Source organism: Lepisosteus platostomus, chromosome 4 (genome assembly GCF_059453375.1).
Source record: "Lepisosteus platostomus isolate fLepPlt1 chromosome 4, fLepPlt1.hap1, whole genome shotgun sequence".
Classification (NCBI taxonomy): domain Eukaryota; kingdom Metazoa; phylum Chordata; class Actinopteri; order Semionotiformes; family Lepisosteidae; genus Lepisosteus; species Lepisosteus platostomus.
Window position 1 is genome coordinate 48,383,546 of NC_142614.1, and position 26,273 is coordinate 48,409,818.

The 26,273-nt window shown below is 37.8% G+C and overlaps 2 protein-coding genes across 6 annotated transcripts in view; one reads left to right on the plus strand and one right to left on the minus strand.

The window, feature by feature from the left end:
- LOC148673347 (mesoderm induction early response protein 3-like) overlaps positions 1 to 6,919 on the minus strand; it is a 26,457-nt gene extending 19,538 nt beyond the window's left edge. The window contains exons 1-2 of the mRNA XM_088629712.1: positions 6,817 to 6,919; positions 6,342 to 6,462 (exon numbers count right to left, since the gene is read on the minus strand). The gene's annotated coding sequence lies outside the window, so the exon portion shown is untranslated. The remainder of the gene's footprint in view (positions 1 to 6,341; positions 6,463 to 6,816) is intronic.
- On the plus strand, positions 6,475 to 25,301 carry LOC148673348 (vasculin-like). Of its 5 annotated transcripts, XM_088629717.1 has the most exons (12): positions 7,001 to 7,310; positions 7,991 to 8,159; positions 8,474 to 8,871; positions 14,624 to 14,738; positions 14,993 to 15,116; positions 16,883 to 17,103; positions 18,436 to 18,502; positions 19,311 to 19,492; positions 21,638 to 21,796; positions 22,357 to 22,556; positions 23,018 to 23,120; positions 24,813 to 25,301. In XM_088629717.1, exons 4-12 carry the CDS (start codon positions 14,679 to 14,681, stop codon positions 24,963 to 24,965), a joined length of 1,269 nt encoding a protein of 422 aa, XP_088485843.1. In that variant the 5' UTR covers positions 7,001 to 7,310; positions 7,991 to 8,159; positions 8,474 to 8,871; positions 14,624 to 14,678; the 3' UTR covers positions 24,966 to 25,301. The 5 variants fall into 5 exon arrangements, with proteins under 5 accessions (XP_088485841.1, XP_088485843.1, XP_088485839.1 ...); XM_088629715.1 differs by lacking the exon at positions 7,001 to 7,310 and adding an exon at positions 6,475 to 6,615 and having other exon boundaries at positions 7,991 to 8,871; XM_088629713.1 differs by having other exon boundaries at positions 7,991 to 8,871.
- Positions 25,302 to 26,273: the final 972 nt, after the last annotated feature.

Sequence of the window (26,273 nt, forward strand, 5' to 3'; positions counted from 1 at the left end):
AAAACATGTATACATGTTTTGTAATTCAACGAAATGTGATTTTTGTCTGCCCCAAGCAAACAAGTGAGAACAAAAAATTAAATGTATGTCTACTGTGCTGTGTTGATGTTCACACAACACATAAGTAAAAGTGATTTACTTCCAGCTGCTGTTTAGAAATTTAATGAGACAGAAAAGAAATCATTCATTGTACACTTTAGCAAGCAGAACTGGCTTCTGGCGACAACAAAGCACAGAACCCACTGTTTCACTGGATTCTTGGGAATTCATTCAACCTGTACAGTAGCAGACATTGAAAAGCTATGACTAAAATTATGCCTCAGCTCTTTAGGATTATTATTATGATGAAGTGACCTTACAGAATTAATAACTTCATTTTTTTGCCTTTTGAAACATGACTAAGAATCATGAATGGATATCAACTGCCCCCCAAAACATTATATTGTACTCTCATCAAAGTTAGTATGAATGCTAAGAAAGATTCAGTTCTTATTTAGACGATTAATGTTCAGAAATAATTGACGAAGTACAGTATCTAATATGTTCTAATCATGGCCTTTACTGGCAATGCAGAATGAGCTCTACTGCTCAGTAACAGGCATCCATAGTCTTCAGCTTTATCATAATTAACAAAATGGTATTTATCAGCTTCTAGTAGTATTTTGTACCAGCATTTAATCTTCACTTGTGAATAAACATGAACAATTATGATTATGATTATGTTTAATCTTTTTAACTGATGAAATGTTTAAATCTACAGAAGCTTAAAAGTGCCACAGAGAAAAAATGTTTTGTATTTAATGAGAAAACTTGATATTCTGGGGGGACAATATTGCCAACTATATTAATACAATTTCTTGCAATTTTTATGCAATAATATTGACCCATTCAAACTAGCATTGGCTTTAACATCAGATGAATTAGAACACCTTGTCAGTGAGCATTCCTGGGTTGAAGGCATATCTTTTTCATCATTTCTGTGAAAAGTTGAAATGACACAGCTTTCTAAATGTATGCTTATTCTTCATAGGAAATGGCAGAAAAAATGCACTATACATAGGTTTTTGCTTACTTTTTAAACATTGAACGGACTACGTTGACATTAATACTTACACCAACTGTTGGATTACTTACTGTTCTTCTTGGTAACAGTAAACAGCAAGCCAGCAATGTGCCAACTGTACAATGGGTGGTGTGCCATCCTGGAATTGTTTTTCTTTTTTGTTTGGCATTCCCCTATCTCTGTACATTCATGTCTGTGCAAACAGACACATAAATACAGTTTGTTCTCTCTTTTCTGCAGTTTGAAGTGTTATTCCAAATTTTAAATGTATTTGATGTAAGCACAGTCTAAAAGCATTTGAGGGATTGTGCTTAAAGCTTCAGTGTTTGACCAACAACAGTATTGTCCACCAATTTATTATTGTGTTTTTAACACAAAAAAAGTTTCTTGCAGAACTGCAATTCTATCTCATATTAAGGCGCATCTGTCTTCTCCATGGTGCTAATAAGCTTAGTATAAGTGCTTCCCAAACCTACTAGTTGTTATCCTCTCATATGCAGTGTGAAGTCTTTTCAGGACAGAGATCTTTTGTGGGACAGAGATACCTACAAAAGTCAGGATGACAATCTAAGCGGAAATCACTTCACTCAGTGATCATGAGACACACTGTACATATATTACATCAGGAATTGGAATTTATAGTTAATACATACTGTAGTTGAATATTTTATTGTAAAATGAATGCTCTTAAGGTATTTTGATTCTGTTGTTTTTAAAGAGACTAGTAAAAATGTTCAGTACATTATCAAAAACTGAACATTGAAAGGAACTCATCATTTTATTTATTTATGTATGTTTGGACAGAGATAAAGTACAAAGATTGATTACTCAAGTACTTGTGGCCTATCTTGATGAATTGATCATTCACGCCTGGCTGTGATACACTCGAGTCACTTGGCTCCACAAGCACTAACTGCTTTCATCCGTGTGAGAGTTTATTGGGGAGAGGTGATGAGGTGTTAATATGTTGAATTTCAAGCTTCTTGGTGAAGGAACCAATATGACTTACTAAGAGTACACTGCCTTCATTAAATAAGCATGAGGTATGACTAAGTCACCATGTTGTTACTTGCAATTTCTGACTTGGCAAAATGCTATAGCCAAACACTGTCCATCAATGATAGGCCTTGATCGGTAAGAGCACAGGTAAATAACACATTGCCATGATAGAAATATCATCCTGTACTATCTTTGTGATCAGATTCACACAGCCTGTTCCACAGCAACAGAAATGCTAGGTTGTAAGAACTTGTGAATCAGCATGCACCAGTGAATTAAGATATGCTTTATCTCCCATCCTTCCACATTTCCTTCCAAATTAGGGTGGGAGATAAAAGCAGTAGTGGTCCCTAAGAATTTCAGGGTATGAATATTAATTAGACCTTCATCCTTTTTCAAAGCTGACCATGGGTGCTCTGACTTTTAGAGTATAAGAGATGGAATGAGAAGACACTTTGATTTCTTGAAAAATCGTAAAAGAACAAGGGACATTCATATTCATACCCATAAATTAGGATGAATGCCAAACTGATTATAAAGTGTCACTGAAGATTTATTTATTCAAAAGTTATATTTCAGTTTAATTAATTCCAAAATAAAATTGTGTTATGTTCTGGAAAATTACAAAAGAGGAAAGTGACTTTGTCATGAAAGGAGTATAACATTGCTTGTAGTCTGCGGAACAGTCTGTGGTGAAAGACTGTATAAATATAACAGCAACTCTGTATAAATGTTAGCACTGCATACTTTTATATAATGTATGTCCTTCATGCATGAATAACAGGATGAATTTTAAAACTTTTTCATGCTGTGGAAATAAGCCCCGCTTTTTGTGTTTTACATCCACTTAATTCTCCAAGCCTGTATTTAATTAGCTTTCCTTCTCAAGGACTACATTCTTTCTGATCAGACATGTACCCTTGAATGTTGGGGTGCAAATTATGTTTGGGAAAAAAAAAACAAACAAACATGAAAAAACTAAAGAGCCATACTGTAAAATACCAGTACATGAATCTTGGCCCCATACTGCGTTATACTACTACTAATAGTAATAAACTTTATTTTATATATCACCTTTAAAAGGTGGCTTCTCAAAGCGCTTGGGAACAACATAGAGCGGGTTAAAACAAATAAAGACAAGGGTGACAGAGAAAGAAGAAAAAAGAAGATTAAAAAATGAAAAGAGGCAAGAGGACTGACAGCCAAACGCACCAGCGTTCCCTCTCATTCAGAACCGGAAGTGAATACCTATCTATGAATTTCTGCCCTTCTTACTATGATTGCTACTGTTTGCCCAGGACGCCTATCATAAGAATAAGGGTGTCAGTATCCTGGCTAAATTTCGCTCTGGGCTTGTACAGCCTATCCTACCTAACAATTGCCCTAAATTCTACTGCTGAAGCAGTTTTTACACCTCTACTTGATCTGTTCTGCTGTAAGGTGCTGGTGCATAATGCCTATTGCACATCACTCAAGTGGATAGTGCACTTTAGGGAGGGTGAAGAGTGCCCCTTCTGATACATTTAAAGGGCTTTGGGATTCTTTTGGGATAAAAAGCGCTATACAGTATAAGTATGATTAATTCTTGATGATCCTTCATGATAAGAATGAGTCAGATATTAAACTGCAGGAAAGATGTTACAGTGTACAAAATAAACTAAAACTGACACTCAAGAGAAAGAATCCCAGTTTGAAAGCTGGCATAGCAATAAGTGAGATGGTTTGGGAGGGGGAAGCAAAAAAGGCATTCTGACTGGCCATTCTCCTGGCAGTAACTAGACAGAACCTGGCTGTCATTTTCAGAATTTAAAAAGGAGGTAACAATTCAGTTGAAGAAAAAAAACCCCATGAGAATTATGCTAGCAGCTCATGAAGAAAATAATATAGTTTCCTTGGAAATATAAATTAATATAAAACAATGTAAGAGATACAAAGGTTTTACTGCCACATATAAACTAAAGAATAAGAAGATCTGGGGGGGGTTTCAGTTATTTCCCTCTACTTTTGTTAATCCAGCCATGAGGTAAATTTAGTCTTTACAATAAACAAGGCGGTCAGACGTCATTAAACAATCTTCCACTGAATTTATATTCCATGAATGGATAATTCTTTTTACTATAAGCTGTATGTTAAAATATTATTAATATGAACACTAGATGACTGCTGACATTATTTGTATTTCCATCATTATTATTATAATAGAGAATTCAAAAGTACACCAGGCTCTATTTTTATTCATCTGTTGAATGCCATGCAATTGAAAGCTAGTTTTAGAAAAACAGAGGCATTCAGTATCTGCTGCACAAACCAATGAAATATGAATTCATATATGAAAGATTGGTATTGCATAAAAAATCACAATTGTCCTAAATAATTTTGCTAAGTTTCCGAATGCTAAAATCAAAATGAATTTAAAATTTAAAATCAGCAACCAGTATTTCTTTGAACCTCCTCTTGGTTTGATAAACCTTCTTATAGGTTCAGGCACTTGTCAATAGGGATTTCTGATCATTTTTCCATATACTGTACAACTTCCACTTACTCAGCTGCTAGAAACTTATCTGAACTTTCTGAGACTATTTGAAACTGGCAATGAGTGAGAACACCAGAGGCTTACATTTCAGAATTGTATGACAAATTTGAAGAATGTAAATAAGTTTTAACATTGGGTATTTAGAATGCTATACAGTTATTTTGCATAGATATCCTTGTGTAATATTCAAAAATGCAGTTACAGGCAGTTTCTGTTTTAATTTATTCATGCAATAAATATTGAATGGGCACTTTCATTATTTTCTGCTAATACTAGCTTTCACCAAGATTCTTTTAAGGGTATAAATTAATTTGGCATCAGCTGTGTAAGTTAATATTAATAGGTTTGATTTGATGTACATTTTTCAGTGGATTAGTCTGAATTTCCAAATAATATTACGTACTTTATATTATCTTAATATTTAGATCTCTCCAGCAATTGAAATTCAACAACAAAAGAAAAAAAACACTTCATCGATCATTAAACGATTTTGCTCACAGGCAAGAAAAAATGCATGAAGACCTGATACCTTCTACAGCCGATTTAATTTAAAACCAGACAAAAAACTAAATTAATGAAAGTAAATAAATTCGCTTTTGACCGTCTAGGTAGACGGAGATATTCCGCAAAATATTGTCCCTTCATCTACATATTGTTTCTTCATGAAAAGTGTAAGAATTGGAGCAGTGTAGTGAAATGTATCTCTTTTTTTTTTTTTGCTGTGTACTAATGAAATTTGTATTTTAGACCAAAAGATTTGATATAAGATAATATAGAGTTGATTTGATTTAAGAAATACAGAATTTCAGCTGTTGTTCTTGGGTATTATTTTTTAGCCAAATTAAACCAATATCATTTATTGTGTTCAATTACCAATTTCTTCAGTATCCCAAAAATATGCTTTTCACTGTATGTGAGGAATACTGTCTTCCATGTTGGCCCAGACAACAATGCAAAGAACAAAAAGCATTTTCTAAGATGATATCAGTGCAAAAATTAAGGAACACTAATTCAAAAATCCATTCAATCAACATTGTCTTAGTGCTAGGAAAAACAGATGACATTGTGAAAAGCACTCAACGTCAAAAACACTAGCTGTGGGGGGAGGGGGGGGGGTATCATAACCATCATATTTCGCAGGAAAATGGAGAGCTTTCTTAATGAAATTTGAGATTAATGTAGTAAATTACCAAGTAGTAATATTATTTTTACCAAGGATGATAATGACAGCACAAAGATAACCTTGCTATGGACATCTCGGAGCAAAGATCAAGCAACTTATAACTTTTGGAGAAGCATAGCAGAGAGTGAGGCTACGGACTAGCACAGATTAAAAAAAAAACAACTTGCGTTACAAAACAAGGGGTATATACGCAGTATATTCAATTTCCTTTTCTCGGTGGTCTAGAATATGCAATTCTTTAAATGACGATTTATGGTTGTTGTTATTATTATAAGTGCGCCACATTTCAAGAACTGTGTCTGGGAAACACGATAAAATACAATGTTCTTTTAATAGTTTTCTTGAGACTTGTGTTTCTAACGTATTAAAATGAAGAGCATTGTATTTATTCAGCACCTTACAGTTAAACTGCGTGAAACGTCAAACAGAATGATAGTGAACTGTTTATTTTATAGGAACTGAGGCTGGATTCCAAGTGACATTTAGCGGAGTTTCAGTGCAAACGCACATCAAGAGGTTCACCCTTCTAGCGAATTACAGCTCACTGCAGGAAACCCCCTTACCTTTCCAATGACGTAACACACACGGGCAGAAGGCGTTCCTCCGTTAGGTCATTGTTCAGCCTGCCGTGACGTCCTCATACTCCTCCGGCACTGAAAAAGCTCAGGTTCTCCTGTCTCTCCCCTGGCAGAGTGCGAGCGACATGCTGCTTTAAACGCTAACAGCTTTCAACAATTCCTTCCTCTCCCGTTAGGAGGTTGCATTTCTGACATGGAATAGCAAAGTAAATCAATTCATGATCCTAGGAAAAAGAAACGGTTAGTTCTCTAACTACAGGTAATTTCTGTAGCAACACATTTTACCACTGCTGTGTGAAAATAGGTTGCGTTTTTCTTTGTTGTTTGGTAATACTGCTCACTACAGTATAAATCAGCAGGATCGCACCTATACGAAGCATAAGTGTATTAAATGATATATAAATAGATTAAAGTCATGTATGTACATGTATACGTATGTAAATGAATAAATGATACATACCACTATAATTGTATACATAAAGCATCCGTCTCACTTTGGAGCAAGAAAAATAAGAGAAAACCACTAACTGTGCCCGTGCAGGCAGGGATGAAAGACAGCTCCGGCTCCTGACACTGACAGCCGAGGGGTCGAGCAATTCACGGGCGCCTGCGAGATTCTCGCGAAGCATTGCGGATAGCGACGCCATTTTGGGAAGGAGAGGGGCAAAAGCGGCAAAAATTAAAAATAAAAAGAAGAAAAAAGATCGTATTAAACAAATCCGTCCTCCGCAATGGTGCACGGGAACGCCAAGGATAACGCTTGACAATGGGGAACTTTCTTGCTCGCCTGGTATTGCTCACAAATTGAGAAAGTGGATAGGAAATTGTAAAAAAGGAAGAGGCTAAATTTTGGCTAATGAGTGTGTCTTGTAATTGGACAGTGTTAAGAAGTGGTACCAGTGTAAGTATTTTCAGGGCCATCGGGAGAGAACTAGTGGAATAGGTTTGCCACAGGTAAGCGGACTGTAAAGAAGTTCAAAAGCCCTTTCTTGACGAGCTGTAAAAAATAGCGGCGGTGATGATCGATTTGCAAGCCCGTTTAAAGACGACTGCAAACAGAAACCAAGTGTTATTTTCTCATTGTAGTTGTGTGCGCAGTTGTCCCACGCTGGTGTTTTATTTTTCCATTATGTAACATGCGATGCACAGTGTGACGGTCGTCACCCGCGCCGCTGCGGCGATCCGCGGTCGTGGAGCTGCCTTGTCTGGACCGGGGGCTTTCCAAACCTGCTCCCGGAGGGCCGGTGGGTGCGGGTGCGGGTTTTCACTCCAGCTCCGCTCTGAACGAGCTAAATCAGATGGGTACCGTCTTAACTGCACCCCTTTAATATCTCCTCTCTCTTCTTCGGGTGCTGCTGCTTTAAGAGAGCTTGAAAACCCGCGGAAGAACCGACCCCTCCAGGACCAGGATTGGGGACTCAGGCTGGACTGTCGGGCGCTTTGCTCATCGCTTTTTTTTTTACTGTCACCTTTTCGTATGTCATTAAAAAAGAACACCAAACGAACCGGACGCTTCGCTGAAAATAAAAACAGAGCAACATTTTGGATAGTTGGTGGTATGTTTTGTAACTATTATTGTGTAGTCTTCGCGTGTTGGAGATCCACTAACCTTTTTCGTATTCTTTCTCTTGCAGACGAGGAGCTGTTTGCCCGTTGATCTGCATTAATAATACACTGTCAAGAAGCTGCTGTTTATTTGGAGTCCAAACCCGACGACGAATGGCCCATTTCTCGGCTTTTGTGTGTGCCAAATATGCCGAAGGACGGACTGCTGGCCCTGAGAATCCCGAGATGAAATAGGAAGTCCGTATCTTTAAATATCGTGACATTTACACTCGGACTTGACGAGACACACTTGGTCCAAGAGGTTTTCTGAGACTGGCGTTTGAAGAATATGAGTCAGTAGTTGCACTTTACTGAGTTGGAACGAAAGATTTTCCAGATTTTTTGGCTTGAATTGCCCGGAATCGGCTTTAAATAATGACAGATTAAAAACACTTCGAGATTATTCTACCGGCGGGTTATGCTGCACGTTTATAGATGAGGGCAATTGAGAGTAGCAGCCGTCGTCTCATTTTTTGTGATGTGTTTTTTTTATTTTCTCTTTGTTTTTGTAGGTAGTGCGAGAATGGTGTCGAGATAGTCTCCTGTTTTGATAACTTTTGCAAGGGACGCCTGATCCTGAGCCTCAACCCCTTCTTTTTTTCCTGAAAAGTGTTATACACACACTGATGTATCGGGCACAGTAAACGTTAATTCGCTTAACGTTGACATCCTTAAACCGTCTCTTCCATTCTGGGATTTGGGATTATTCAAAAGAAGATGGCAAGTTGATTGAGGATTACGTGTACATATTGTAAAGGACCCGATCTGCATGAGAAATCTGTAGGCAGAACACCGGGATTATTACATTGTTGGTATTTTTTTTTCATTGCTAAAGACAAAAGGAAGAAACGTGGAGCTTTTGGGAAGTCTGACGACAAGAGACGCCTTTTTGTACAGTCCTCAACATTTGGTTAGTAACATCTTACTGAACGCTTCGGCTTTGTTTTTTAAGGATTTTACCCTTAATGGATCGCAAGCTTTAAAAGTGGGAATATACTTGTTTATTCAATTATAGCACATGCGGATATTAATTTGACTTATGTTGTCGGTCTATGGATGGAAAAGATATTAAGCAAACCTCGCTATTACCTTATTGCCAGTAATTGATATTAAAAAAGTATATATGTGAGTGGTATAGACCTACTTTATTTTCATAGGGGAAGTAATAGCGCCTTCTGTCATGGTCGGTATTTTATTGTGTTCGTTGATTGGTGGTAGTCATAACTGAAAAATGATAGAGAAGAAATAACAGAAAATTTCAGTGTCACTTTTTAGTGATTGGACATAACAGCGGTATCCTGGGAAAATCTTTTTTTTTTGCAGACATCATTTTTACGTCATCTCAGTTTTTGTCCGCAGAAAGCCACATGATTTCGACTGTAAAGCTGCGATGTTTTTCTTCTGGCATCATAGGGTTGCAGTGTTTGAGAGTACAGCCAAAAGATGGTACTCTGTGAAAGGAAATCTGTGGGCGGACAGATCTTAAGTGCACTTTCACTTCTTTCTGTGTTTTCAGACCGTAACCCTGTTGTCACCGCATGTTTTGTATTGGTGCCCATTGGCGTCTGGCTCTCGTTTGGGAAAATAAAAAAAAAACAGGTGCTGGATCATGCATGCTGTAAATTGAAGTATTGAGATTTTTTAAAATTTATCTTCAGGGTGGTTAAAGATTGCATGAGATTGGGGAGCCTGAGATCCCAGGGATTTTCACTAAAGAAAGGTTTGCTTACTTTAGCTTTTTAATTTCCTGCTATCAGGCTTGTGGTGTTCGTCACAGTTTTGAATTCTAATGGTTGTAGGAGTAGGGCACATGTTCTTGGATAAACCATGCTTAATAGCAGGTTTTCTTTGTGCATCTGAACATTTACTGGCAAGGTAATAGTATTGCATCATATGAATAGCTACTGTAAAATAAATTGTGATAGTTGTCAATTTTATAGTCTCTAGGCCTTTAGCGTTCTCTAAGAAATCCTGTGAAGCGGTCCAGCACAGTGTGCAGTCTGTTGATTGAAATTGAGTGTTGTGTAAAACAAGTGTTGAACATTTTAAGAACTGTGAATTAGTTCATTTAAAAGAGAAGCATGTACAGTACATGGAAGTCACAGTAGTTTATAGTAAGACATTGAAGGAGAATTCTTTTTAGTGTAAGTGTAAGGTAACACATTGGGATCCTGGGTACTTAGAATTGAGCACCAAGCAGTTTAAGAGGTCTAACACTTGTTCAGATATGTGGATGGATAAGGTGTACAGATGTTTGTTGAGTGTTTTCATATAGACTAGTTTATTATTTGGTGTTTGGACTGATGTTAAAGAATATATAAATATATCTATTTTTTTTTTGTTCAAAAACAATATGTGCTTGGAAGTGCAATCCTAGATTTTGAATTGTTAAATAGAATATTTATCAGTATATTTATGTTTTGTGCTCAAGGGAATTATAAATCACTACAGAGATGGTTCAAAGAGGGGGATGACACAGCATTAATGTCACACATCTCTGCTTTCGTTTCTGGTTGTAAAGTCTGAGTGGCATATTTTATATCCATGCAGCACATCAGTGTGAAGAATTCCTTTTGAAACCGGATTAATCACACACAAAGGAAAGACTGCTCTGTGATTGTTGACAGAGATTTTTAATAAGAAGCAGTTTAATGATTGCTAAGACTGCTGAATCTCCAAAATATCTTCTGGTGCTTTCATGAAACTTCTCTCAACGTAATGGGCATTATGATTAAAATAGTATTTTAAAGTTACAATGTTACTGATTAGTCTTATTTGCAAATTACTTAAAGACATTCTGTTAATGTAGGAAGAATTTGCTGAGTAGTGTTGGTCTACACTGAATTCTTTATTCTGCTTTCTACCAGCTCTATAAAGAGGTACTTTCAACTGTACTCTTCCCTCTCTAAAGGTGATACTCATTTGCTTTAAATTGCCTTGGAGCTTGCTTTGTCTTATTGGTACTGTTAGAATGCAGGTGGTTATTTTGGCTGTTGTTGTGCAGTGTCATACAGAGAATAAACCCTGTATTTAGAATCTGGTCCCTCTAACATTTATATGTTAGTTATAGACAGTAGTTTTCTGAAGTACTAATAGTATTTGAGTAATTGTTCGTTTTTGTGCACCAGTGTTTCAGGTGGGGGCATCTTGGTGCTGCAGTGGATATAATTGCTGCCTTGCTGCACTGGGGCCCTGGGTTAAATTCCAGACCAGGGGTGCTATCTGTGTGGAGTTTGTATGATCTATTAGTGTTTGCATGGGTTTCCACCGGGTGCTCCAGTCTCCTCCCACACTTCAGACATTGGTACAGTGTAGGTTAATTGTTTTGGGAACATTGGCCCTGGCGTGAGTGTAAGTGTGTGTCTGTGTGTGCCCTGTGATGGACTGGTGTCCTGTCCAGGACGTATATTGTCTTGTGTCCATTGCTAGCCGGGACAGGCTCTGGCTCCCCGATGAACCTATACTGGATTTAGCAGTTAAAAAAATGGATGGATAGAGTTTTGAAGTGGTAGTTTGAAACTCCATTGCTCAGAACAAGGTTTGAGCATCTAGAAAGGTTACCCTGAAACGTAAGACTTTTTTTAAACTTAAAAATGAGGTTTACAAAACAAGCTCCATGGGAGGAAAGGCCTCTTCTCATTTGGTAATTTTTTATGATATTAAGTGATGTATAATATCATATGGGAGACAGCAGGGTGGCACCGTGGTTAGCACTGCTGCTCCACAGCGCTGGGGCCCTGGGTTTGTATCTTCTCCCTGACTCCACGTGGGATTCTTCCGGGAGCTCCGGTTTCCACTCGCAGTCCAAACACATACTAGTAGGTTAATAGGCTTCTGGGAAAATCGGTCCTGGTGTGAGTGTGTGCCTGTCTGTGTGTGCCCTGTGATGGGCAGGCGTCCCATCCAGAGTGTACGCTGGTTTGTGCCCATTGGTTGGCAGATTAGGCTCCAGCTCCTCCTCGACCCTGGATTGGATTTAGAGTGGCTAGAAAATAGATGGATGGATGGATAATATCATGCATTATAAGATACCGTTTCTTAACGACTAGGCTGTGTCTTTGCTATGAGGAGAAATGAGGAGAAAAAAGCCGTTTTTATATTTAATGAATGTGAGTCGAGTGAACTCTTACTCGCCACTCATAGTAAGCTTATGTTATTCTCTGCTTTTAAATAAAATTTGAACGGAAGAATCCTCTCCTACTTTTATATAGGGCCAGTATTTCTTATTTTTTGCCCTATTTGCTCATTTATATGACTGTGCTTGTTATATACAGTATTGTCAGATGTTAACACGTAATGCTGTTTTTTCTGGCTTGTATTCAGCGTGTGGCACAGAATGAATCCGTAGAAAACGTGATTTGAGTCTGTCCAACTGGCCTGTTAAAGTGAAGTTTTGGCCAAATGATTTGTGAATCTGTCTCTTCACTGTTTGTTGTTATTTGGGTATATTTAAGTATGATCTGTATTGGATTTTCCTTCAGTACCTTGTTAATCTGCTTTGGTTAAGGTAAAGTAAAAGTTTGGTTAGTACTATGATATTGAGAACTGTTTTGTGTTGTTGTTTGATAGGTGTTGCTTTAGCAGCTGATGTTCAATGCATGCAGTAACTAGAAAATATATAGAATACTGATTTAGGACCATCCGTCCATCTTTCATTCAGGAATGTGTTACTATGCAGGTACATGCCAGTAATTATTTTGTCTGCACGACATATAGTGCAAGTCTGTAGTAGGGTGCTCAGTCGCATTTACCTTGTTGCAAAAGCACAGGTTGGTGTGTCATGTAATTCAAAGCAATTTCCCAGCACTGCATGAGAGCCACTTAGGCCAGTGGCCTTTTTAATTTCTCCGTCTGTTAATTTGGTGATTTTCCAACACCAAGTGGTCCCCTAAGACTGAAGAAGACAGGCAACTGATCACAAGTTTGAGAAATACAGGCATAAGTAATTGATGATCTTTTTAGACATTCAGAGGTTTCCCTCTATTCACGAACCATAACAAAAAGAGACATAGCTTAACTCTAGAGGTACATAATTTCAGATTCTGAGAGTTTATTATTAAAAGTGATGCTTGCTTATTGCACTAGATTGCATCAGCCAAACCAATTTGAGATGAATGTAGGAAAAGTAATTGACAGTTTTTTTTCCAGAAGTGACTTGCAGTGATCTAATAAGTAGTTTAAAGCTAAGCTGGTTTGATATGATATTTCCTTTTACCTTAAATTAGATTTCTGTATTTTTTACACTCTGGTGCAAAGTAATTATATGAAAAAGTGCACCTTGGCTCTTTTAGCATTTAATATTTGTGATACAGTATCTTTAAATCCTATTTGGGGGAACCTTGGATATTACTGTTTTTTTCTGTACTTGAGTTGTGAATTGTCTGAGCCTTTAGTTATTTTTAAATTCAACAAACCCCAAATCACCAGGTTTTAAACTAAAATCCAGAAAAACAAAGTATTAGGTTTACAACTCCAGCTGGAATGAAATACAACTGATTAAGAGTTGAAAACACTGCTTAAGATAAAGCTCCCCTAAAGGTAATGGAATTTCTTTTTTATGTCTTTTCCCCTGCTAACAGTTCCATTTTGCTTATGTTTTTTGTGTTCCTACATTTCTCTTTTGAATGAATTCTTCAGCTTCAATTCTTCAATGATAGGTCCAGTCTTTTTTTTCTTCATTCCTGTCATCTAAAAAGGTATTCTGTGAAGTTCATTGCACACTGGGTGTGCAAACACAGCAGAAAAAATGACAAAGGTATCTTCCATCTAGCCCCAGCAGTGATGATGAACTACTTAAGTCCAAGCCAAAACTCCCCAATAAGGTGATACTGGGTGCAGCCACTGTTTCAGAAACCTGCTGAGAGAGTATCAAAGCCTGATACAAGAGCTCAAATTAGACTAGGAACAGTACCCAGTTCTTCTCTTTGTCTTTCGTGTCCTGTTAAACGGCAATTTTTTTCTACTCCTTGTCTACTCTTTTATCTGTTTTTTATAAAAGTCTTTTTTCAGCTACACCAAAAATTGCCGTAGAGTGTTTTAGAAGAACACGTCTTCCCTATTCTAAATTTTGTAGGCCGCAAATCTAATCAGTCCGAACTTTTTATTCAAAAATTGACAGATCACCATTGTACGACAGATCTCTCCGGATCTGGAGAGATCCGGCCTACATATTCATTCATTTTTATGAATATGAGAAAAGTGCATAGTAATGAGATATGTCAAACCTGTGGGAAACAAAAAAAACAAAAACAGAAATAAGGATACAGTAAACAAGATTATTTTTGAAGAGGTGATGTTTAAGTTAAAGTAGATGTATTCAGATAGTTTCACTTTTGGTTTCTTCCTTTGAATCACCTTTTCTGCTCTCTTCACTTCATATAGGATTAAATTGAACAACTTTAAAGTGAAAGGTCATGGCTTTTCAAGCAAAATGTTTGCCCTGCAGTATTTCTCTGTTCTATAATGCAGTAGTGTAGTCACCATCTCTAATTAAATATTTAAATTTTAATAGATTTATTATTAAATGGAGTCTTACTGTTAAGAAGGCCAGGTGGTATTAGTCTTCTTTCACAAGGTACTGCAACTGCTATGCATCATCATACAGCAGACACTTCTTTTTCTCTCAGAAGCTCTGAGCTCTGTAACTCTCTCTTCTTTCCCAGGGACTTGCGATGAGGTGTTAATGCCTTATCCTCAGTTCTGGAGACCTAGACCTAAATGGCGCAGCATGATTTTGCTCCTGCCTGGCTTAATTTTCCTACTCCACCATCATCAAAGGTAATGCTTTTATGGTTCTATTACGTAAAATAGTTTAAAATTAAGCCCCGCAGCTATTGAAATCGCATAATACCGAGTACGTGTTTTAATGTGAAATAGAAATCTTGAATACCCTTGGGTCTTTCTGGTGTATATTACTTTCAGGACTTTAGATGTTAAGTTTGTTAGACTGAATCCTTTCATATTTCTTGTTTGTGATGTTATGGTAATACTCAAGAATTAAAAAAGTGTGACACATTTGTATTGTTCTGTAGCCCTCTCTGAACTGTGAGAAGCTGCCTGAAGCTTCTGTGCGTCTGGACAACCGCAGTGATGTGAATCGCAGACGACATAATTCTTCAGATGGGTTTGAATCAACCAATGGTTGTCCAGGAGGAGGTATGTTCAGTTTATATTTGTGATAGGCATTCTTCTGTTAAGAGATGTGATAATTGCTCCACTTTTGTTTGAACAAGCAGTAGAACCTTTCATTGGTGTTGTTTAGTGTCTTGATACAACTTATTTCTGTCGGGTTTGGTGCTAAACATTTTATGCTTCAGGTGTAATAACCAAACATTTTTCCAAATCCACCAATCACCTCATACTGCTGACCATATGATTTACACCACCTTCTCGTCCACAGTTCTAGTAAACACCCACAGCCACTTTTAAAACCAGGCGCTTTTTATTGCTATAGATTGGTATTGCTGTTCATTAATACCCACTGACCACTTCAAGAGGGTGTCATCCAAAGAATAGTGAGCTTTTCCAGCAGTCTCATTCACTGCGTCTCTTGCAGAAAATGCCGTGCCATTTACTGCGGCTAAACAAGAAGCAGACTGGCTGACCCTTTTCTGGAGTCAGTCAAAGCAATGAAGATCAAAGATCAAGCTTAAAATTCTTCATTTTACCCACTCCAGCCCTGATTATGCTAGCTTTTCTCCCTGCATCGATTCACTCAGATTCAAAGACTCCCAATCCAGAAAGACAAATTTATCCTTCAACTAGGTTCTCACCTTCCCCCGGCTTCCAGTCCACTGTCTTCTAAATCCCCTCATTCAGTTACAGATCTCTGCCTTCCCCACTTTCCTTGTATTTGTCTATTACATTTCCATCTCTTTACTCCACTATTTTCACCTGCTAATACCTCATGCACTAGATATTAATAGTAATAATAATTGCCTACTTTGGACATTCTACTCAAAACGCTCCACTATTACCAATGTGTCACATCCACTTGGATGATGTGCCAGCAGCCAGATTGTACCAGTACACTCACCACATATAGCTATCAGTGGGGAGGAAAACAGAGTGATGATGCCAATTCATAAATGGGGATTATTAGGGTAAGGGCCTAGGGGAAATTTGGCCAGGGTTACAACCCTACTCGATTTTCAAGATACGCCCGGGGATTTTTAATGACCACAGAGAGTCAAGACCTCGGTTTTACATCTCATCCAAACAACAGCACCTTTTTTATAGTACAGTGTCCCTGTCACTATACTGGGGCATTAGGACCCACACAGACTGCAGGGTGAGCACCCCCTGCTGGCCCCACTAACACCTCTTCCAGCAGCAGCCTAAGTTTTTCCCCAGGAGGTCTCTCATCCAGGTACCGACCAAGCTCACTTCTGCTTAGCTTCAGTGGGCTTCCTGTTGTGAGCTGCGGGGTGCTGTGGCTGCTATTCTCATATTCTTTCCTTTGCTCAGGATACCCAAGCCTTTGCTTTCTTATTCTCTTTCCCTCTTTCCACCACACACCTGAAGAAGAACCCAGAGCTGAAATATTTTTTCATCTTTTTTTTTTTACTTTTCAAAGTGGAATTAACCAGTACTAATTCCTTTGCAGCTCCCAGCGCTTATGCTGTTTCCTGCTCTTAACTTGTTCACATCACATAACATATTCATCCTACGTTTTCTTGCTGTGGGCAGCAGGTCAGAGTAAATGAAGGAGCCCAGTACAGCATAAAGGGCAAGACTGAAATTTGATTTAGAAACAAAAAAAAGTGGGATATAAACTGGATTGTAAAACACATTGGGGGTTTGAGAATCTGGAAATGCAGTCTAGGCCGTGGGATTTTGTTCTTCACTACAGTGAAAGACATCTGCTGGATAAGCCACTTTGGAGCGGCTGTTGAGCGTTGTTTGTGAATGCTGTCCTGCAGGAGGTTTCGGAAGGAAAGAAAAGAACGGCTGGAGAGGACGAAGTGGTGCCGAAAGTGGGGGTACTCGCGGGGGCGTCCGTGTTGGGGGTCATTCCCGCTCCAGGCCTGGCGCCTGCCACGGGGCAAAAACCAAGCTTCTGAACGAGAATGGCTCTGGGGAGAATGGACATGGGAAGAGAGACGAAGGGGACACGCGCAAGCAGTTTGGGGCTGAAGATTTTGTAAGTCTCAGAAATGCATTTAGGTGTGAAGGTTGTATTTTCTGTTTGACATGTCCTGCGGCTCAGTTTGCTCGCGGCATCGGTTTTGGGCCCATGGGTGCAAAAGCCATATGTTCCAACTCGCTGTTTTCATACCTGCAAGTCTAACTTTAGTTCATGGTCTCTCGGGTGGGTTGTGATTGCCTAACTTGTACACATTTAGCTCGTGTATTCACTTTTCAGTCTTCCTTTTTAATTTTGGAAAGCAAAAGCTTGGTGACTAAAAACACACAGGTTTTTTAAGAGCGTGTATCTAAAACTGCTGCTGATTAGTCATTAGTCTAGGTTAATTAATGTCTAGGGGGGAGCAAGCATACGTGTCTTCTGATTCTGCTTATCTGTAAAGTCATGTTATATTTGATACTGTTTTGTGTAAAATCGACATATTTTGCCTATGCTACAGAGGCATTCAGACCTCTCTGATTTGTCTACTGTAAGATAGTGAGTAGTCTTAAGTGCTATAGTCACATTTTAATCTAGCGTATTATTGATATAAAATATAAGGCATTTTATAGTGTGGATGGAACATTGACACATTATAGTTTAATATATATTTTGTTTACTTTAAACCGCTTGAAACGTTTAATTTTTAGTTTTATGCAACAAGTCACCTCTTTTTTTACATGCGACACTTTAAAGCTGTTGCTTAAAAAATGAACTGCTTTCTTCTTAAAGCATTCAGCAGTAGTGTCATCACCTTGTGTGCCTGACCTCATTGGTAACTTAAGGTTTGGCCTGTTCAGTACTGGGTTTTGAGATCTCTAATGAAACCACTGGCAGCAGCTACCTGGTTTTTAGTGGACCAGCGGATGAACCAGAAATTCCATTCCTTTGTGTTCTGGCGAAATACGGTCTTAGAAAATGTGTCCTCCCTAAATTTAAAGTAGTGGAGCGTTCATGCATCTGTACCTGAACGTCGGTGTAGTGGCTGCTGGAGTATAATTGGAGTAATCCTTGTTACTATAGTAGTGAGTATCCCCACTTGTCTTGTGGGAAAATGGGGTTTGATTCCCTGATTGGAAGGCTGCTGCCTTTAAACCAATGAGCTCTATGTGTTGAATGGCCTCTTCTATATGTGTGTTGCTTTGAGATCCTTGGGAATATAAAGTAAGGATTTTTTTTGTTTGCTTGTCCTTCCAGATGATTCTATATCTTGCTCTATCATAGGTTTTGGACAGAGTTGTACAGAGTGGCAATAATAAGGTACACTACCAGGAAACTAGAAATGTTAAGTTTCTCTTTCCATTAAGTGCACTTAATGCCAACTACAGTCCATTTTCATGTGTCTTCCAGCCATCTCTTAATCCAGAGTCCGAAAGAGAGCTCAACCAGAACAAAGCTGTTGCCGGCGGTGTGTGGGGTAAGCCATTATGTTTGCTCAACATTCAATAAAGGCAAGAAAATGATTTGTTTTTAGAGTTTAAGATTTTTTTTTACTCATTTAGCTCTTGCATTTGCATCTTTTGTTATATTCTCCATCTTTTGTCCTAGTACTCTGTCGTGTAGATCCTTTGTTGCCATTCTTGAAGTACAGAATTTCAGCAAATGAATTTCATGCATGCATTTCATACTTTCAGATTATTTGTGGCTACGGTTCTTTTGAACAAATTAAGTGACCAACTATTTGTCATGCCCGCACTTGTGGCTTGAAACTCAACTGCTTCTGCCAGGAGGCACTGTGTCTTACACAGCGATTCTGGAACTCTGTAAAATATTTCCGTGTCAGTCACTGTCTGAACAGTTTTGCCGACAATAACCATAATTTGGTTTTGTGAGAACATCAACTGTTTGTATGAGAAAGATGTCATAGATGTATGTTCACTGCTGTACCATATACCATGGATTATACTTCAGGTCACGCATGCCATCTGTCATAAAGATTGTCAGAAGGTATCTTCTTCACTTTAGCTGGAAGTTTGCTTGCACAATGTCTCTGCTACTGTACTTCCGTAGTGTTGCAGCAAATGTGAGCAGAATTCTGATCCACCGGGAAAGGAAAAATTCCTAAGATTGATCCAGAATTAATGATGAATACTGTTCCTAATTTCATTGTTACAAAGCTTTAAATAATCTCTTGCCCACAGTTTACTATTGCTAATCAATAGAAAGACTATTTCAAGGATGAATAGTTAAATGATTTTTAAAAGTCTTTTTCTGTTTCAAAACAGAACACCCACCAAACCCCAAATCAAGAACTTCCAAAATGATGGTTATAAAGAGAATCCCAAAGGAAGATCAGTCCTCTGCATATCCTGCCACCTGTCCTGCCCAGCATCTTTCCTCGAAGAATGGCACTGGCCTCACTGTCTACAAGGGCCTGGTGCCCAAGCCATCTGCTCTGCCTGTAAAGGTATTGGCCAGTGGAAATGCTTGTTGTGTCTAAAACCAGATTTGTTTGAACTGGGGGTGCAAGATGTATCGGAGGCCGATATATTATTCTCGGATAAATAGGAAAATTGAATTATCATCTGTCCGATATTGGATTTAAAGCCGATAATTACAACTGATAATGTGGCGCCCCATTTTTGTTTGTGCAGCTAGTTCTTTTTTATGTGCACGCACTGACGCACTACACTGGGTATAGTACAGTTACTGCAGAATGAAAATGTCAGATTGTGGAAGTTTTTCACAACAGAATTGCAATTTGCAACAAATGTTCAGCCGAAGTACAGCGAGGAGGAAACAAAGTAGAGAGTTTCCGTACCACTAATCTAATTAGTAATTTGAAAGCTTGTCATTCCAATGATTTGTTTAAAGAATGAGGCAGCTAGCATTAACAAGAAAACAAAAAAAAGTAGCAAGTGCAGCGATTGCCTATCCAACAGGCATTTGAAAATCGCAGAACATTTGCCAAGGATGGTCCGAAGGCTAAAGCAATCAGCGACAAAATCATGGAGTTTATGGCACTTGATGACTAACCCTTTTCGATTGTGAAGGATCGAGGAATCCGCCAACTAATTGAGCATTTGGAACCCTGGTATATTCTCCCAAGCCGCTGGTGTTGCTTTTCTGGTCGCCACACATACACAGCCTTATCAAAGCTATCATCAGAGACATTAGCTTCACAACCAACATACGGACTTCTGACGTTAAGTCGTTTTAAAATGCAAAAAAATAAAATTATCGGTCATCGGTATCTGTATCAGCCACAGCAAGCTGTTAATTATCGGTTATCGTTATCGGCCCAGAAATTCCATATCAGTGCATTCCTAGTTTCAATGAAATAATATTTTATGTTTTATTCAATTACCTGAAAGAAAGTAGTATAGTTATGAAATTGCCATCACATTTTCTTTTGGCCAAAAGTGAATTAGACTCCTTAAATTATATTTGATAAGTTACTACCATTCCTTGTCAAATTGCAGATTACAATTAAATGTAATATATTTCTGACTGGATTGAAGCAACCTAAAGATCGCCCAATGTGTTGTAATAATACGTTGGTTAACTGAGGTGTAAGGTTTTGGTTCGTATAGTGAAGTCATGAGAAAATAATTCAAAAGGTTTGTATAACAGAAAATGAACCAGTTCAGTTTTCTTGAAAATGGGTCACAAAAGAATGAAAAATAATCAAAATTTCAAAACCTGTTGAGTCAGAAAGCAATGAATGTTGAATGTACTGTATGTAAACCTCCAAAATAATTTCAACCACTCTGGATGACGGGTGATTTCAACACTTGATACTTAGTGTGTTGTAGTTGTAATAGGATAACCTGCCTCAGCTCAAAAAAGTTTGATTTTTGAAAGATTAAAAATGTTATGTAAAAAAATACTGTCAAAATTTTTCCCCACTACTTCTTTTAATTGCTTTAAAACTAGCCGTAAATTGGACTTTCTTCTAAGCTGCGAAATACTGGAGGGTGTTAATGAATATGGGACGTTATTTTTAGTAGGATTGGATAATTTATGATGTTAGCTAAATGTGGGTGAGTAAAAACAGAAGAAATGTGAAACAAGCCTAAAAGCATGGGGGTAATACATGCTAATTTAATTCAGTTCTAGAACAGAAACACTCCCAAGATAATCTTGGAATCTTGCCTTGCAAGTGTACTACTTGGTATAGTAGAAGCATCTGATTTTGTCCGAACAGCACAGTTCAAGAATAAAAAGAGAAAAGTTGTAGAAGAGCACAGTACTAGCTGCGACTAAACTAATTACAGGTAGAATTCTTTTTTTGAACCAGTGGTAAATGAGAAAAGCACAAAAACAGCATTCTGTTTCATGATTAAGGACATGTAAGCTGTAATTACATGTTGTAATCTTTCTCTTTAGGATTCTTGCCCCTCTAAAGATTCAGTAAAAAAAATATAGTTTGTTTTCCATGAATGTAGATGAAGCTTCCATAAAATCTTTTTGGTACAATCTGAAGGTTTCACGTTTGGTGGAATATTTAGTCTAAGTGAAAACGCATTTCCTTTGTAAAATCTGTTTCAGTTGAACTTAAGGAGCTTCAGTCTTGCTGTCAGTGCAGGCAATGAAAACTATTTTTCTTCAGGGCAGCCGTTCCAGTTCTTCTTCACCTGTGGACAAAATGAGTCAGCCTCGTTTAATGAAACTGACCCGGGTGCGAACAGACAAGAAGAGTGAATTCCTTAAAGCTTTGAAACAGGACAGAGGGGATGTCGAAGATCTTGATGACAGGAGTCAGTGCAAGGTATTTCTGGTCTTGTCTGTGAGTTAAAGTAATTTTAACACTGCAGTGATTTTTACTTTATCAGAAAATCACTCTTTCATAAATGTAGGGGTTCTGAATCTGAGACTGACTGACCTGATTACAGTCAATGCAAAAACTGCTTGAAGGATATTAAGGTGTACTGTTTTTTGTATTTAGAGTACCTTCATTTTAACAAAGAACATGCAGATGTTGAATGTCATGGTCATGGGCAATCCTGTGAAAAACATTTGCAATGTAAAATGTTGCCTTTTTCACAAAGTTAAACTTAAACCCAGATTAAAACAAATCTTGGGCCTACACCCTCATGTCATATTTGGGCTTCCTTGTGATTTCTAATTGCACTTTGGGTTTCTGCCCTTACTACAACTCTTACTCTGCATTTGATGAGTTCCAGCATGTAAGGATCCCATGACCCATGATTCCAAATGTGTGTAAAAATGGAAAACAAGCAACAGCTGAGATAAACTGCGAACTACAGCTATCTTCCTGAGAAACCTTCAGGTTTTTTTTTCTGCCATCTCAATGTCTTTTAAATGAAGGGTAACGAAATCCTCCATATGCAAAACGGCAACAACAGCCTCCGGCAGAGGGATGAAAATCTCAACTCCTATGACCCTGCTGCCCGCCGGGAGAATGGGAATGGGAACGGCACAGCTCCAGGAATGACCCAGCAGGTCATCTGCTCCCCGGCGTTTCCCCAGGCGGATGTGCTGTCCAGCTCACTGGAAGCAGAGCACAGGTGCTTAGCCAGCAAGGGACTCTCACTCTTATCGTGAAAGGAGGCTAATAGTGTGTTTTCATGCGGGTTAAAATAAATTGATCCTGTTTTTGGCAGCATCGAATTTTAATTCTTTGTAAAAAAAAAAAATCAAGTTATTATTGCGTCCTGTTGGATGGTTGCTTTAGCGTTGCTGTTGCTCCGTTTACAATTTCAAACCTGAGAAACAAAGATTTGGAAGTGTGTAATACAAAAAGAAGAGGACCCCTTAAGAAAAAACTTGATATTTATATTTTTATTTAAGAAATATCAGTGCTAATCCACAGGGATTAAATTTGTACATCGCAAGTTAGGTATTTAGAGAAAGAATTGTTTTGTAACCTTTATGATCACGTTTAGTATCTCAGTATTCCTGAATATTCTGAGCTGAAAAGCAAAAACAAAGAAGAGAAGAAATGGTTATTATGGGTTATTTCTCCTAGGCTCCTGAAAGAGATGGGCTGGCAGGAAGAGAATGAGAATGACGAGACCTGTGCTCCCCTCACAGAGGATGAGATGAGGGAATTCCAAGCCATAAGCGAACAGGTACATGTGCGCTGTGTAACTTGGTTGAATTTCATCTAGTTGGCTCAGACATTTGAGGAATTTGTGTAGAGCATGGAGGTCACCCAAGAAGTTAGAACACCCCTGAGTAATAAATTCTGCTTAGTTTTTTTTGTACTTAATTTCCATCATTTAATAAATTAGTTTCGAAATCTGTCCTTCTGTAGTATTCTGGCATGCAGTTCTTATAGTCTGTGACAAAAACATCATTAAACTTCTTAAACATCAAAGTGCCTTTTAGGTTTGCTATGAATTCTGTGTATGTAGAAAACAACACTCAATTTAGACACTGCTTCATGAAATACAGGGTAATAATGTTTCTGTGTTGGTATATAGTTGAAAGTTATTGTTAAGAGTTCATTTCCAAATGTAGCATACAGAGAAGCAAAGATGTATCAGCATGATAGAGTTTACTACTTTATCTAATCAATAGAAGTAAGTAGGGAGCATTCAAGAGTACATACTGATATCTGTGTTCCATCAAAACAATTCAAAGAAACAAACAGAAGGACAAAGAAGCAGTATGCATATCATGAACAATAACATGCTCTAAAAAAGCAATATAAAACAGAAATTATATGTGATGGTGTTTGTATGTACTGTAGCTTTGTGGAATAGAGAATACATTTTCTTGTAGCTGTGATTGACTTTTTTTACATTTTAAAATGAAGTTAGTAGAAAAAATAGCAAAGGTTTAATAGAGGAAACCATAGAGAAAACAGTGTTGATAATTATACTTACGTTTGTTTTATAGAAAGGTTTGCCAGCCCTTCCTGCAGAGTCCCAATCCAGTTATCCAAAAAATCCAATATAACAGATTCTGTTTTTAAAAATTGGTGACATCTGTAAGTTCTGATGAATCAAGCTAGTACAGTAAACCTTTGCTTAAACGGACTATAGATTAAACCAACAATATCTGCTAAAGAGGATTTTGTCTAAAATCAGAAATGCCGGGCTATTCCTACAATAAAGATGAAATGCAATAAAATAAGTACTACACAGCTTAGAAATTCAGGAAAATAAACAGTTCCCTATTGGGGTAGGTCATTTGCTTATAATGAGCATTGTTGTTGTATGTATAAAATTCACTAAAGCATCTTATTTATGGGAAATTAAATAAAGAGGTTGTATATTTATGATAATAAAGGCACAAATATGTTTATTGACTACATTGATTGCGATTCTTAAAATAAGAAAATTTCATAAAATAAAAAATAATTCTTCTCATTCAGTTACATTCTTTGGATGAAACCTCCCTCCCCCTGCTGATCGGTTAAACTGGGAGTTTACTGCAATCTGTTCATATATGAGAACTCTGGCTCTTGAGGGCTCATGATTTATAGATTTTAGTCCTAAATGATCTCTAAATTACTTAATATCTCTAAGCATTGATAATAGTGCCCCACAAAACCTGGTGGATTTTGGCTCTCCAGAACAATAGTTGTAGATCCCCGTGTTTCAGTGTCTGGCAACTGTGTGTGCTAAACATGATTACTGTATATCACTCATTTACTTCAGGAAGTAAACCCAAGTAACTGCTGGCAGGCAGTTGTCTTGACACCATCAGATAGCCGTGTCTTTTGTAGCTTTGGTCCCATCCTCTGTATGAAAACTGTTCTGTGACTGTAGGTGATCAGGGTTGCCTAACCTCTCATGTTGTTTCTTTATCATCAGTTGCAGAAAAATGGCCTTAGGAAGAATGGTTTTCTAAAAAACGGCCTTCCCCATGACCTTCTCGGAACCTGGAGAAACCACGCTTTCCAACCCACCGCCGAGAACGACGACACGGAAACGAGCAGCAGCGATACGTCGGATGACGAAGTTTGAAAGGTGTGGATTGCCACAGTTGCGACTTCACTTTAATCCGTTCTGGAGCGAGCTTCAGCAGTTAGGAAAATAAAAGGACTCCAGTCTGAGTTTGAGCAAAATAGCTGGCTGAGATGCTAGAGGAGCGTTTTTCTGAAGATACGGCTATCGTTGGGACTCGAAAGAATGTTTGCTTTTTTTTTTTGCTTTGTAAATGGCCCCTGTAGAGAGAAGAGAATTTTGGGTTGGATTTCATGTTGGAATTGCTTTTGTCACTAAAAAAACAAACAAACTTGTCAACTGCAATGTGAAAGAATCCATTTTGGAAAGAATCAATAAAATGATTGCAATTTAAAAGTTGTCTGTTCTATGGAGCTTTGTGCTTACAAATGTTAAGATGTGTGCATTTGGGAGCATCAGAGCAACTTGAAGCTTGTTTTTTATGCCCATCAAACTAAATCTTCCGGTTTGTATTACAATGAAATTGAGCTTCATGGCAAACTAATCAGAAGGCATATTTCTTTTTTATGTCTCCCTTGGGACAGTTACTTACAGGTATGGCTGAACGAGATATATCTCATCATAATTCCTTTTATAAGTAGTATAATGTAGGAATATAAACAAATCCAAACTTAAGAACGGAAAATATCCTTGTCTATTAGGAGCTATTTAGAAAAGGTGTGGAAGAACAAGTAACAGAAAGGTAAAAATCACATACTGTATGCTGTGTCTGTCAACATTTCGCACAGTAAAACTGGACTTAAAATGAATGTATGTAAGGTGAATGTCTTAGAAGTATTGAAATTGACTGAACCCCCTTTTGAAATGTTAATGAGTTGCTGCAAACTGGTATTTGAACACAATTGTGATGGTTTATTTCATTTAAAAATTATAGTGAGACAAAAATAGAGGTTAAGAATCTCAGACTACTGAGGATCCCAGCCTTCTCTTTTTTTGGCTGATCCCAAGTGTCTTTTATTCTGTGGTAAAATAATCACTGGCTTTTTTTATTTGAAATGAGGGCAGATTGAACAATGGTAAATACAGAAGCATTTTCCACTGTGGTTTTAGAAGGTTTTCACTGCAATGGTGAGACCAAGACATTTTGGTAAATAGCCATTGAATAAGAATTACTGGGTAATGTAATACTGTGCATCAAAATGTCAAAATTTAAAACAGTGTTTTAAAGACTATAGAAACCATTACCCTGCACAAATCTGAAAACTCCCTCTTCCTTTGCAGGGCCATATAGCACGACCAAACCAAGTTTCGTAATTGAGTACTCCAACAGGTACATTGTCGACATAATCTGAAAGAAATACCAGGGCT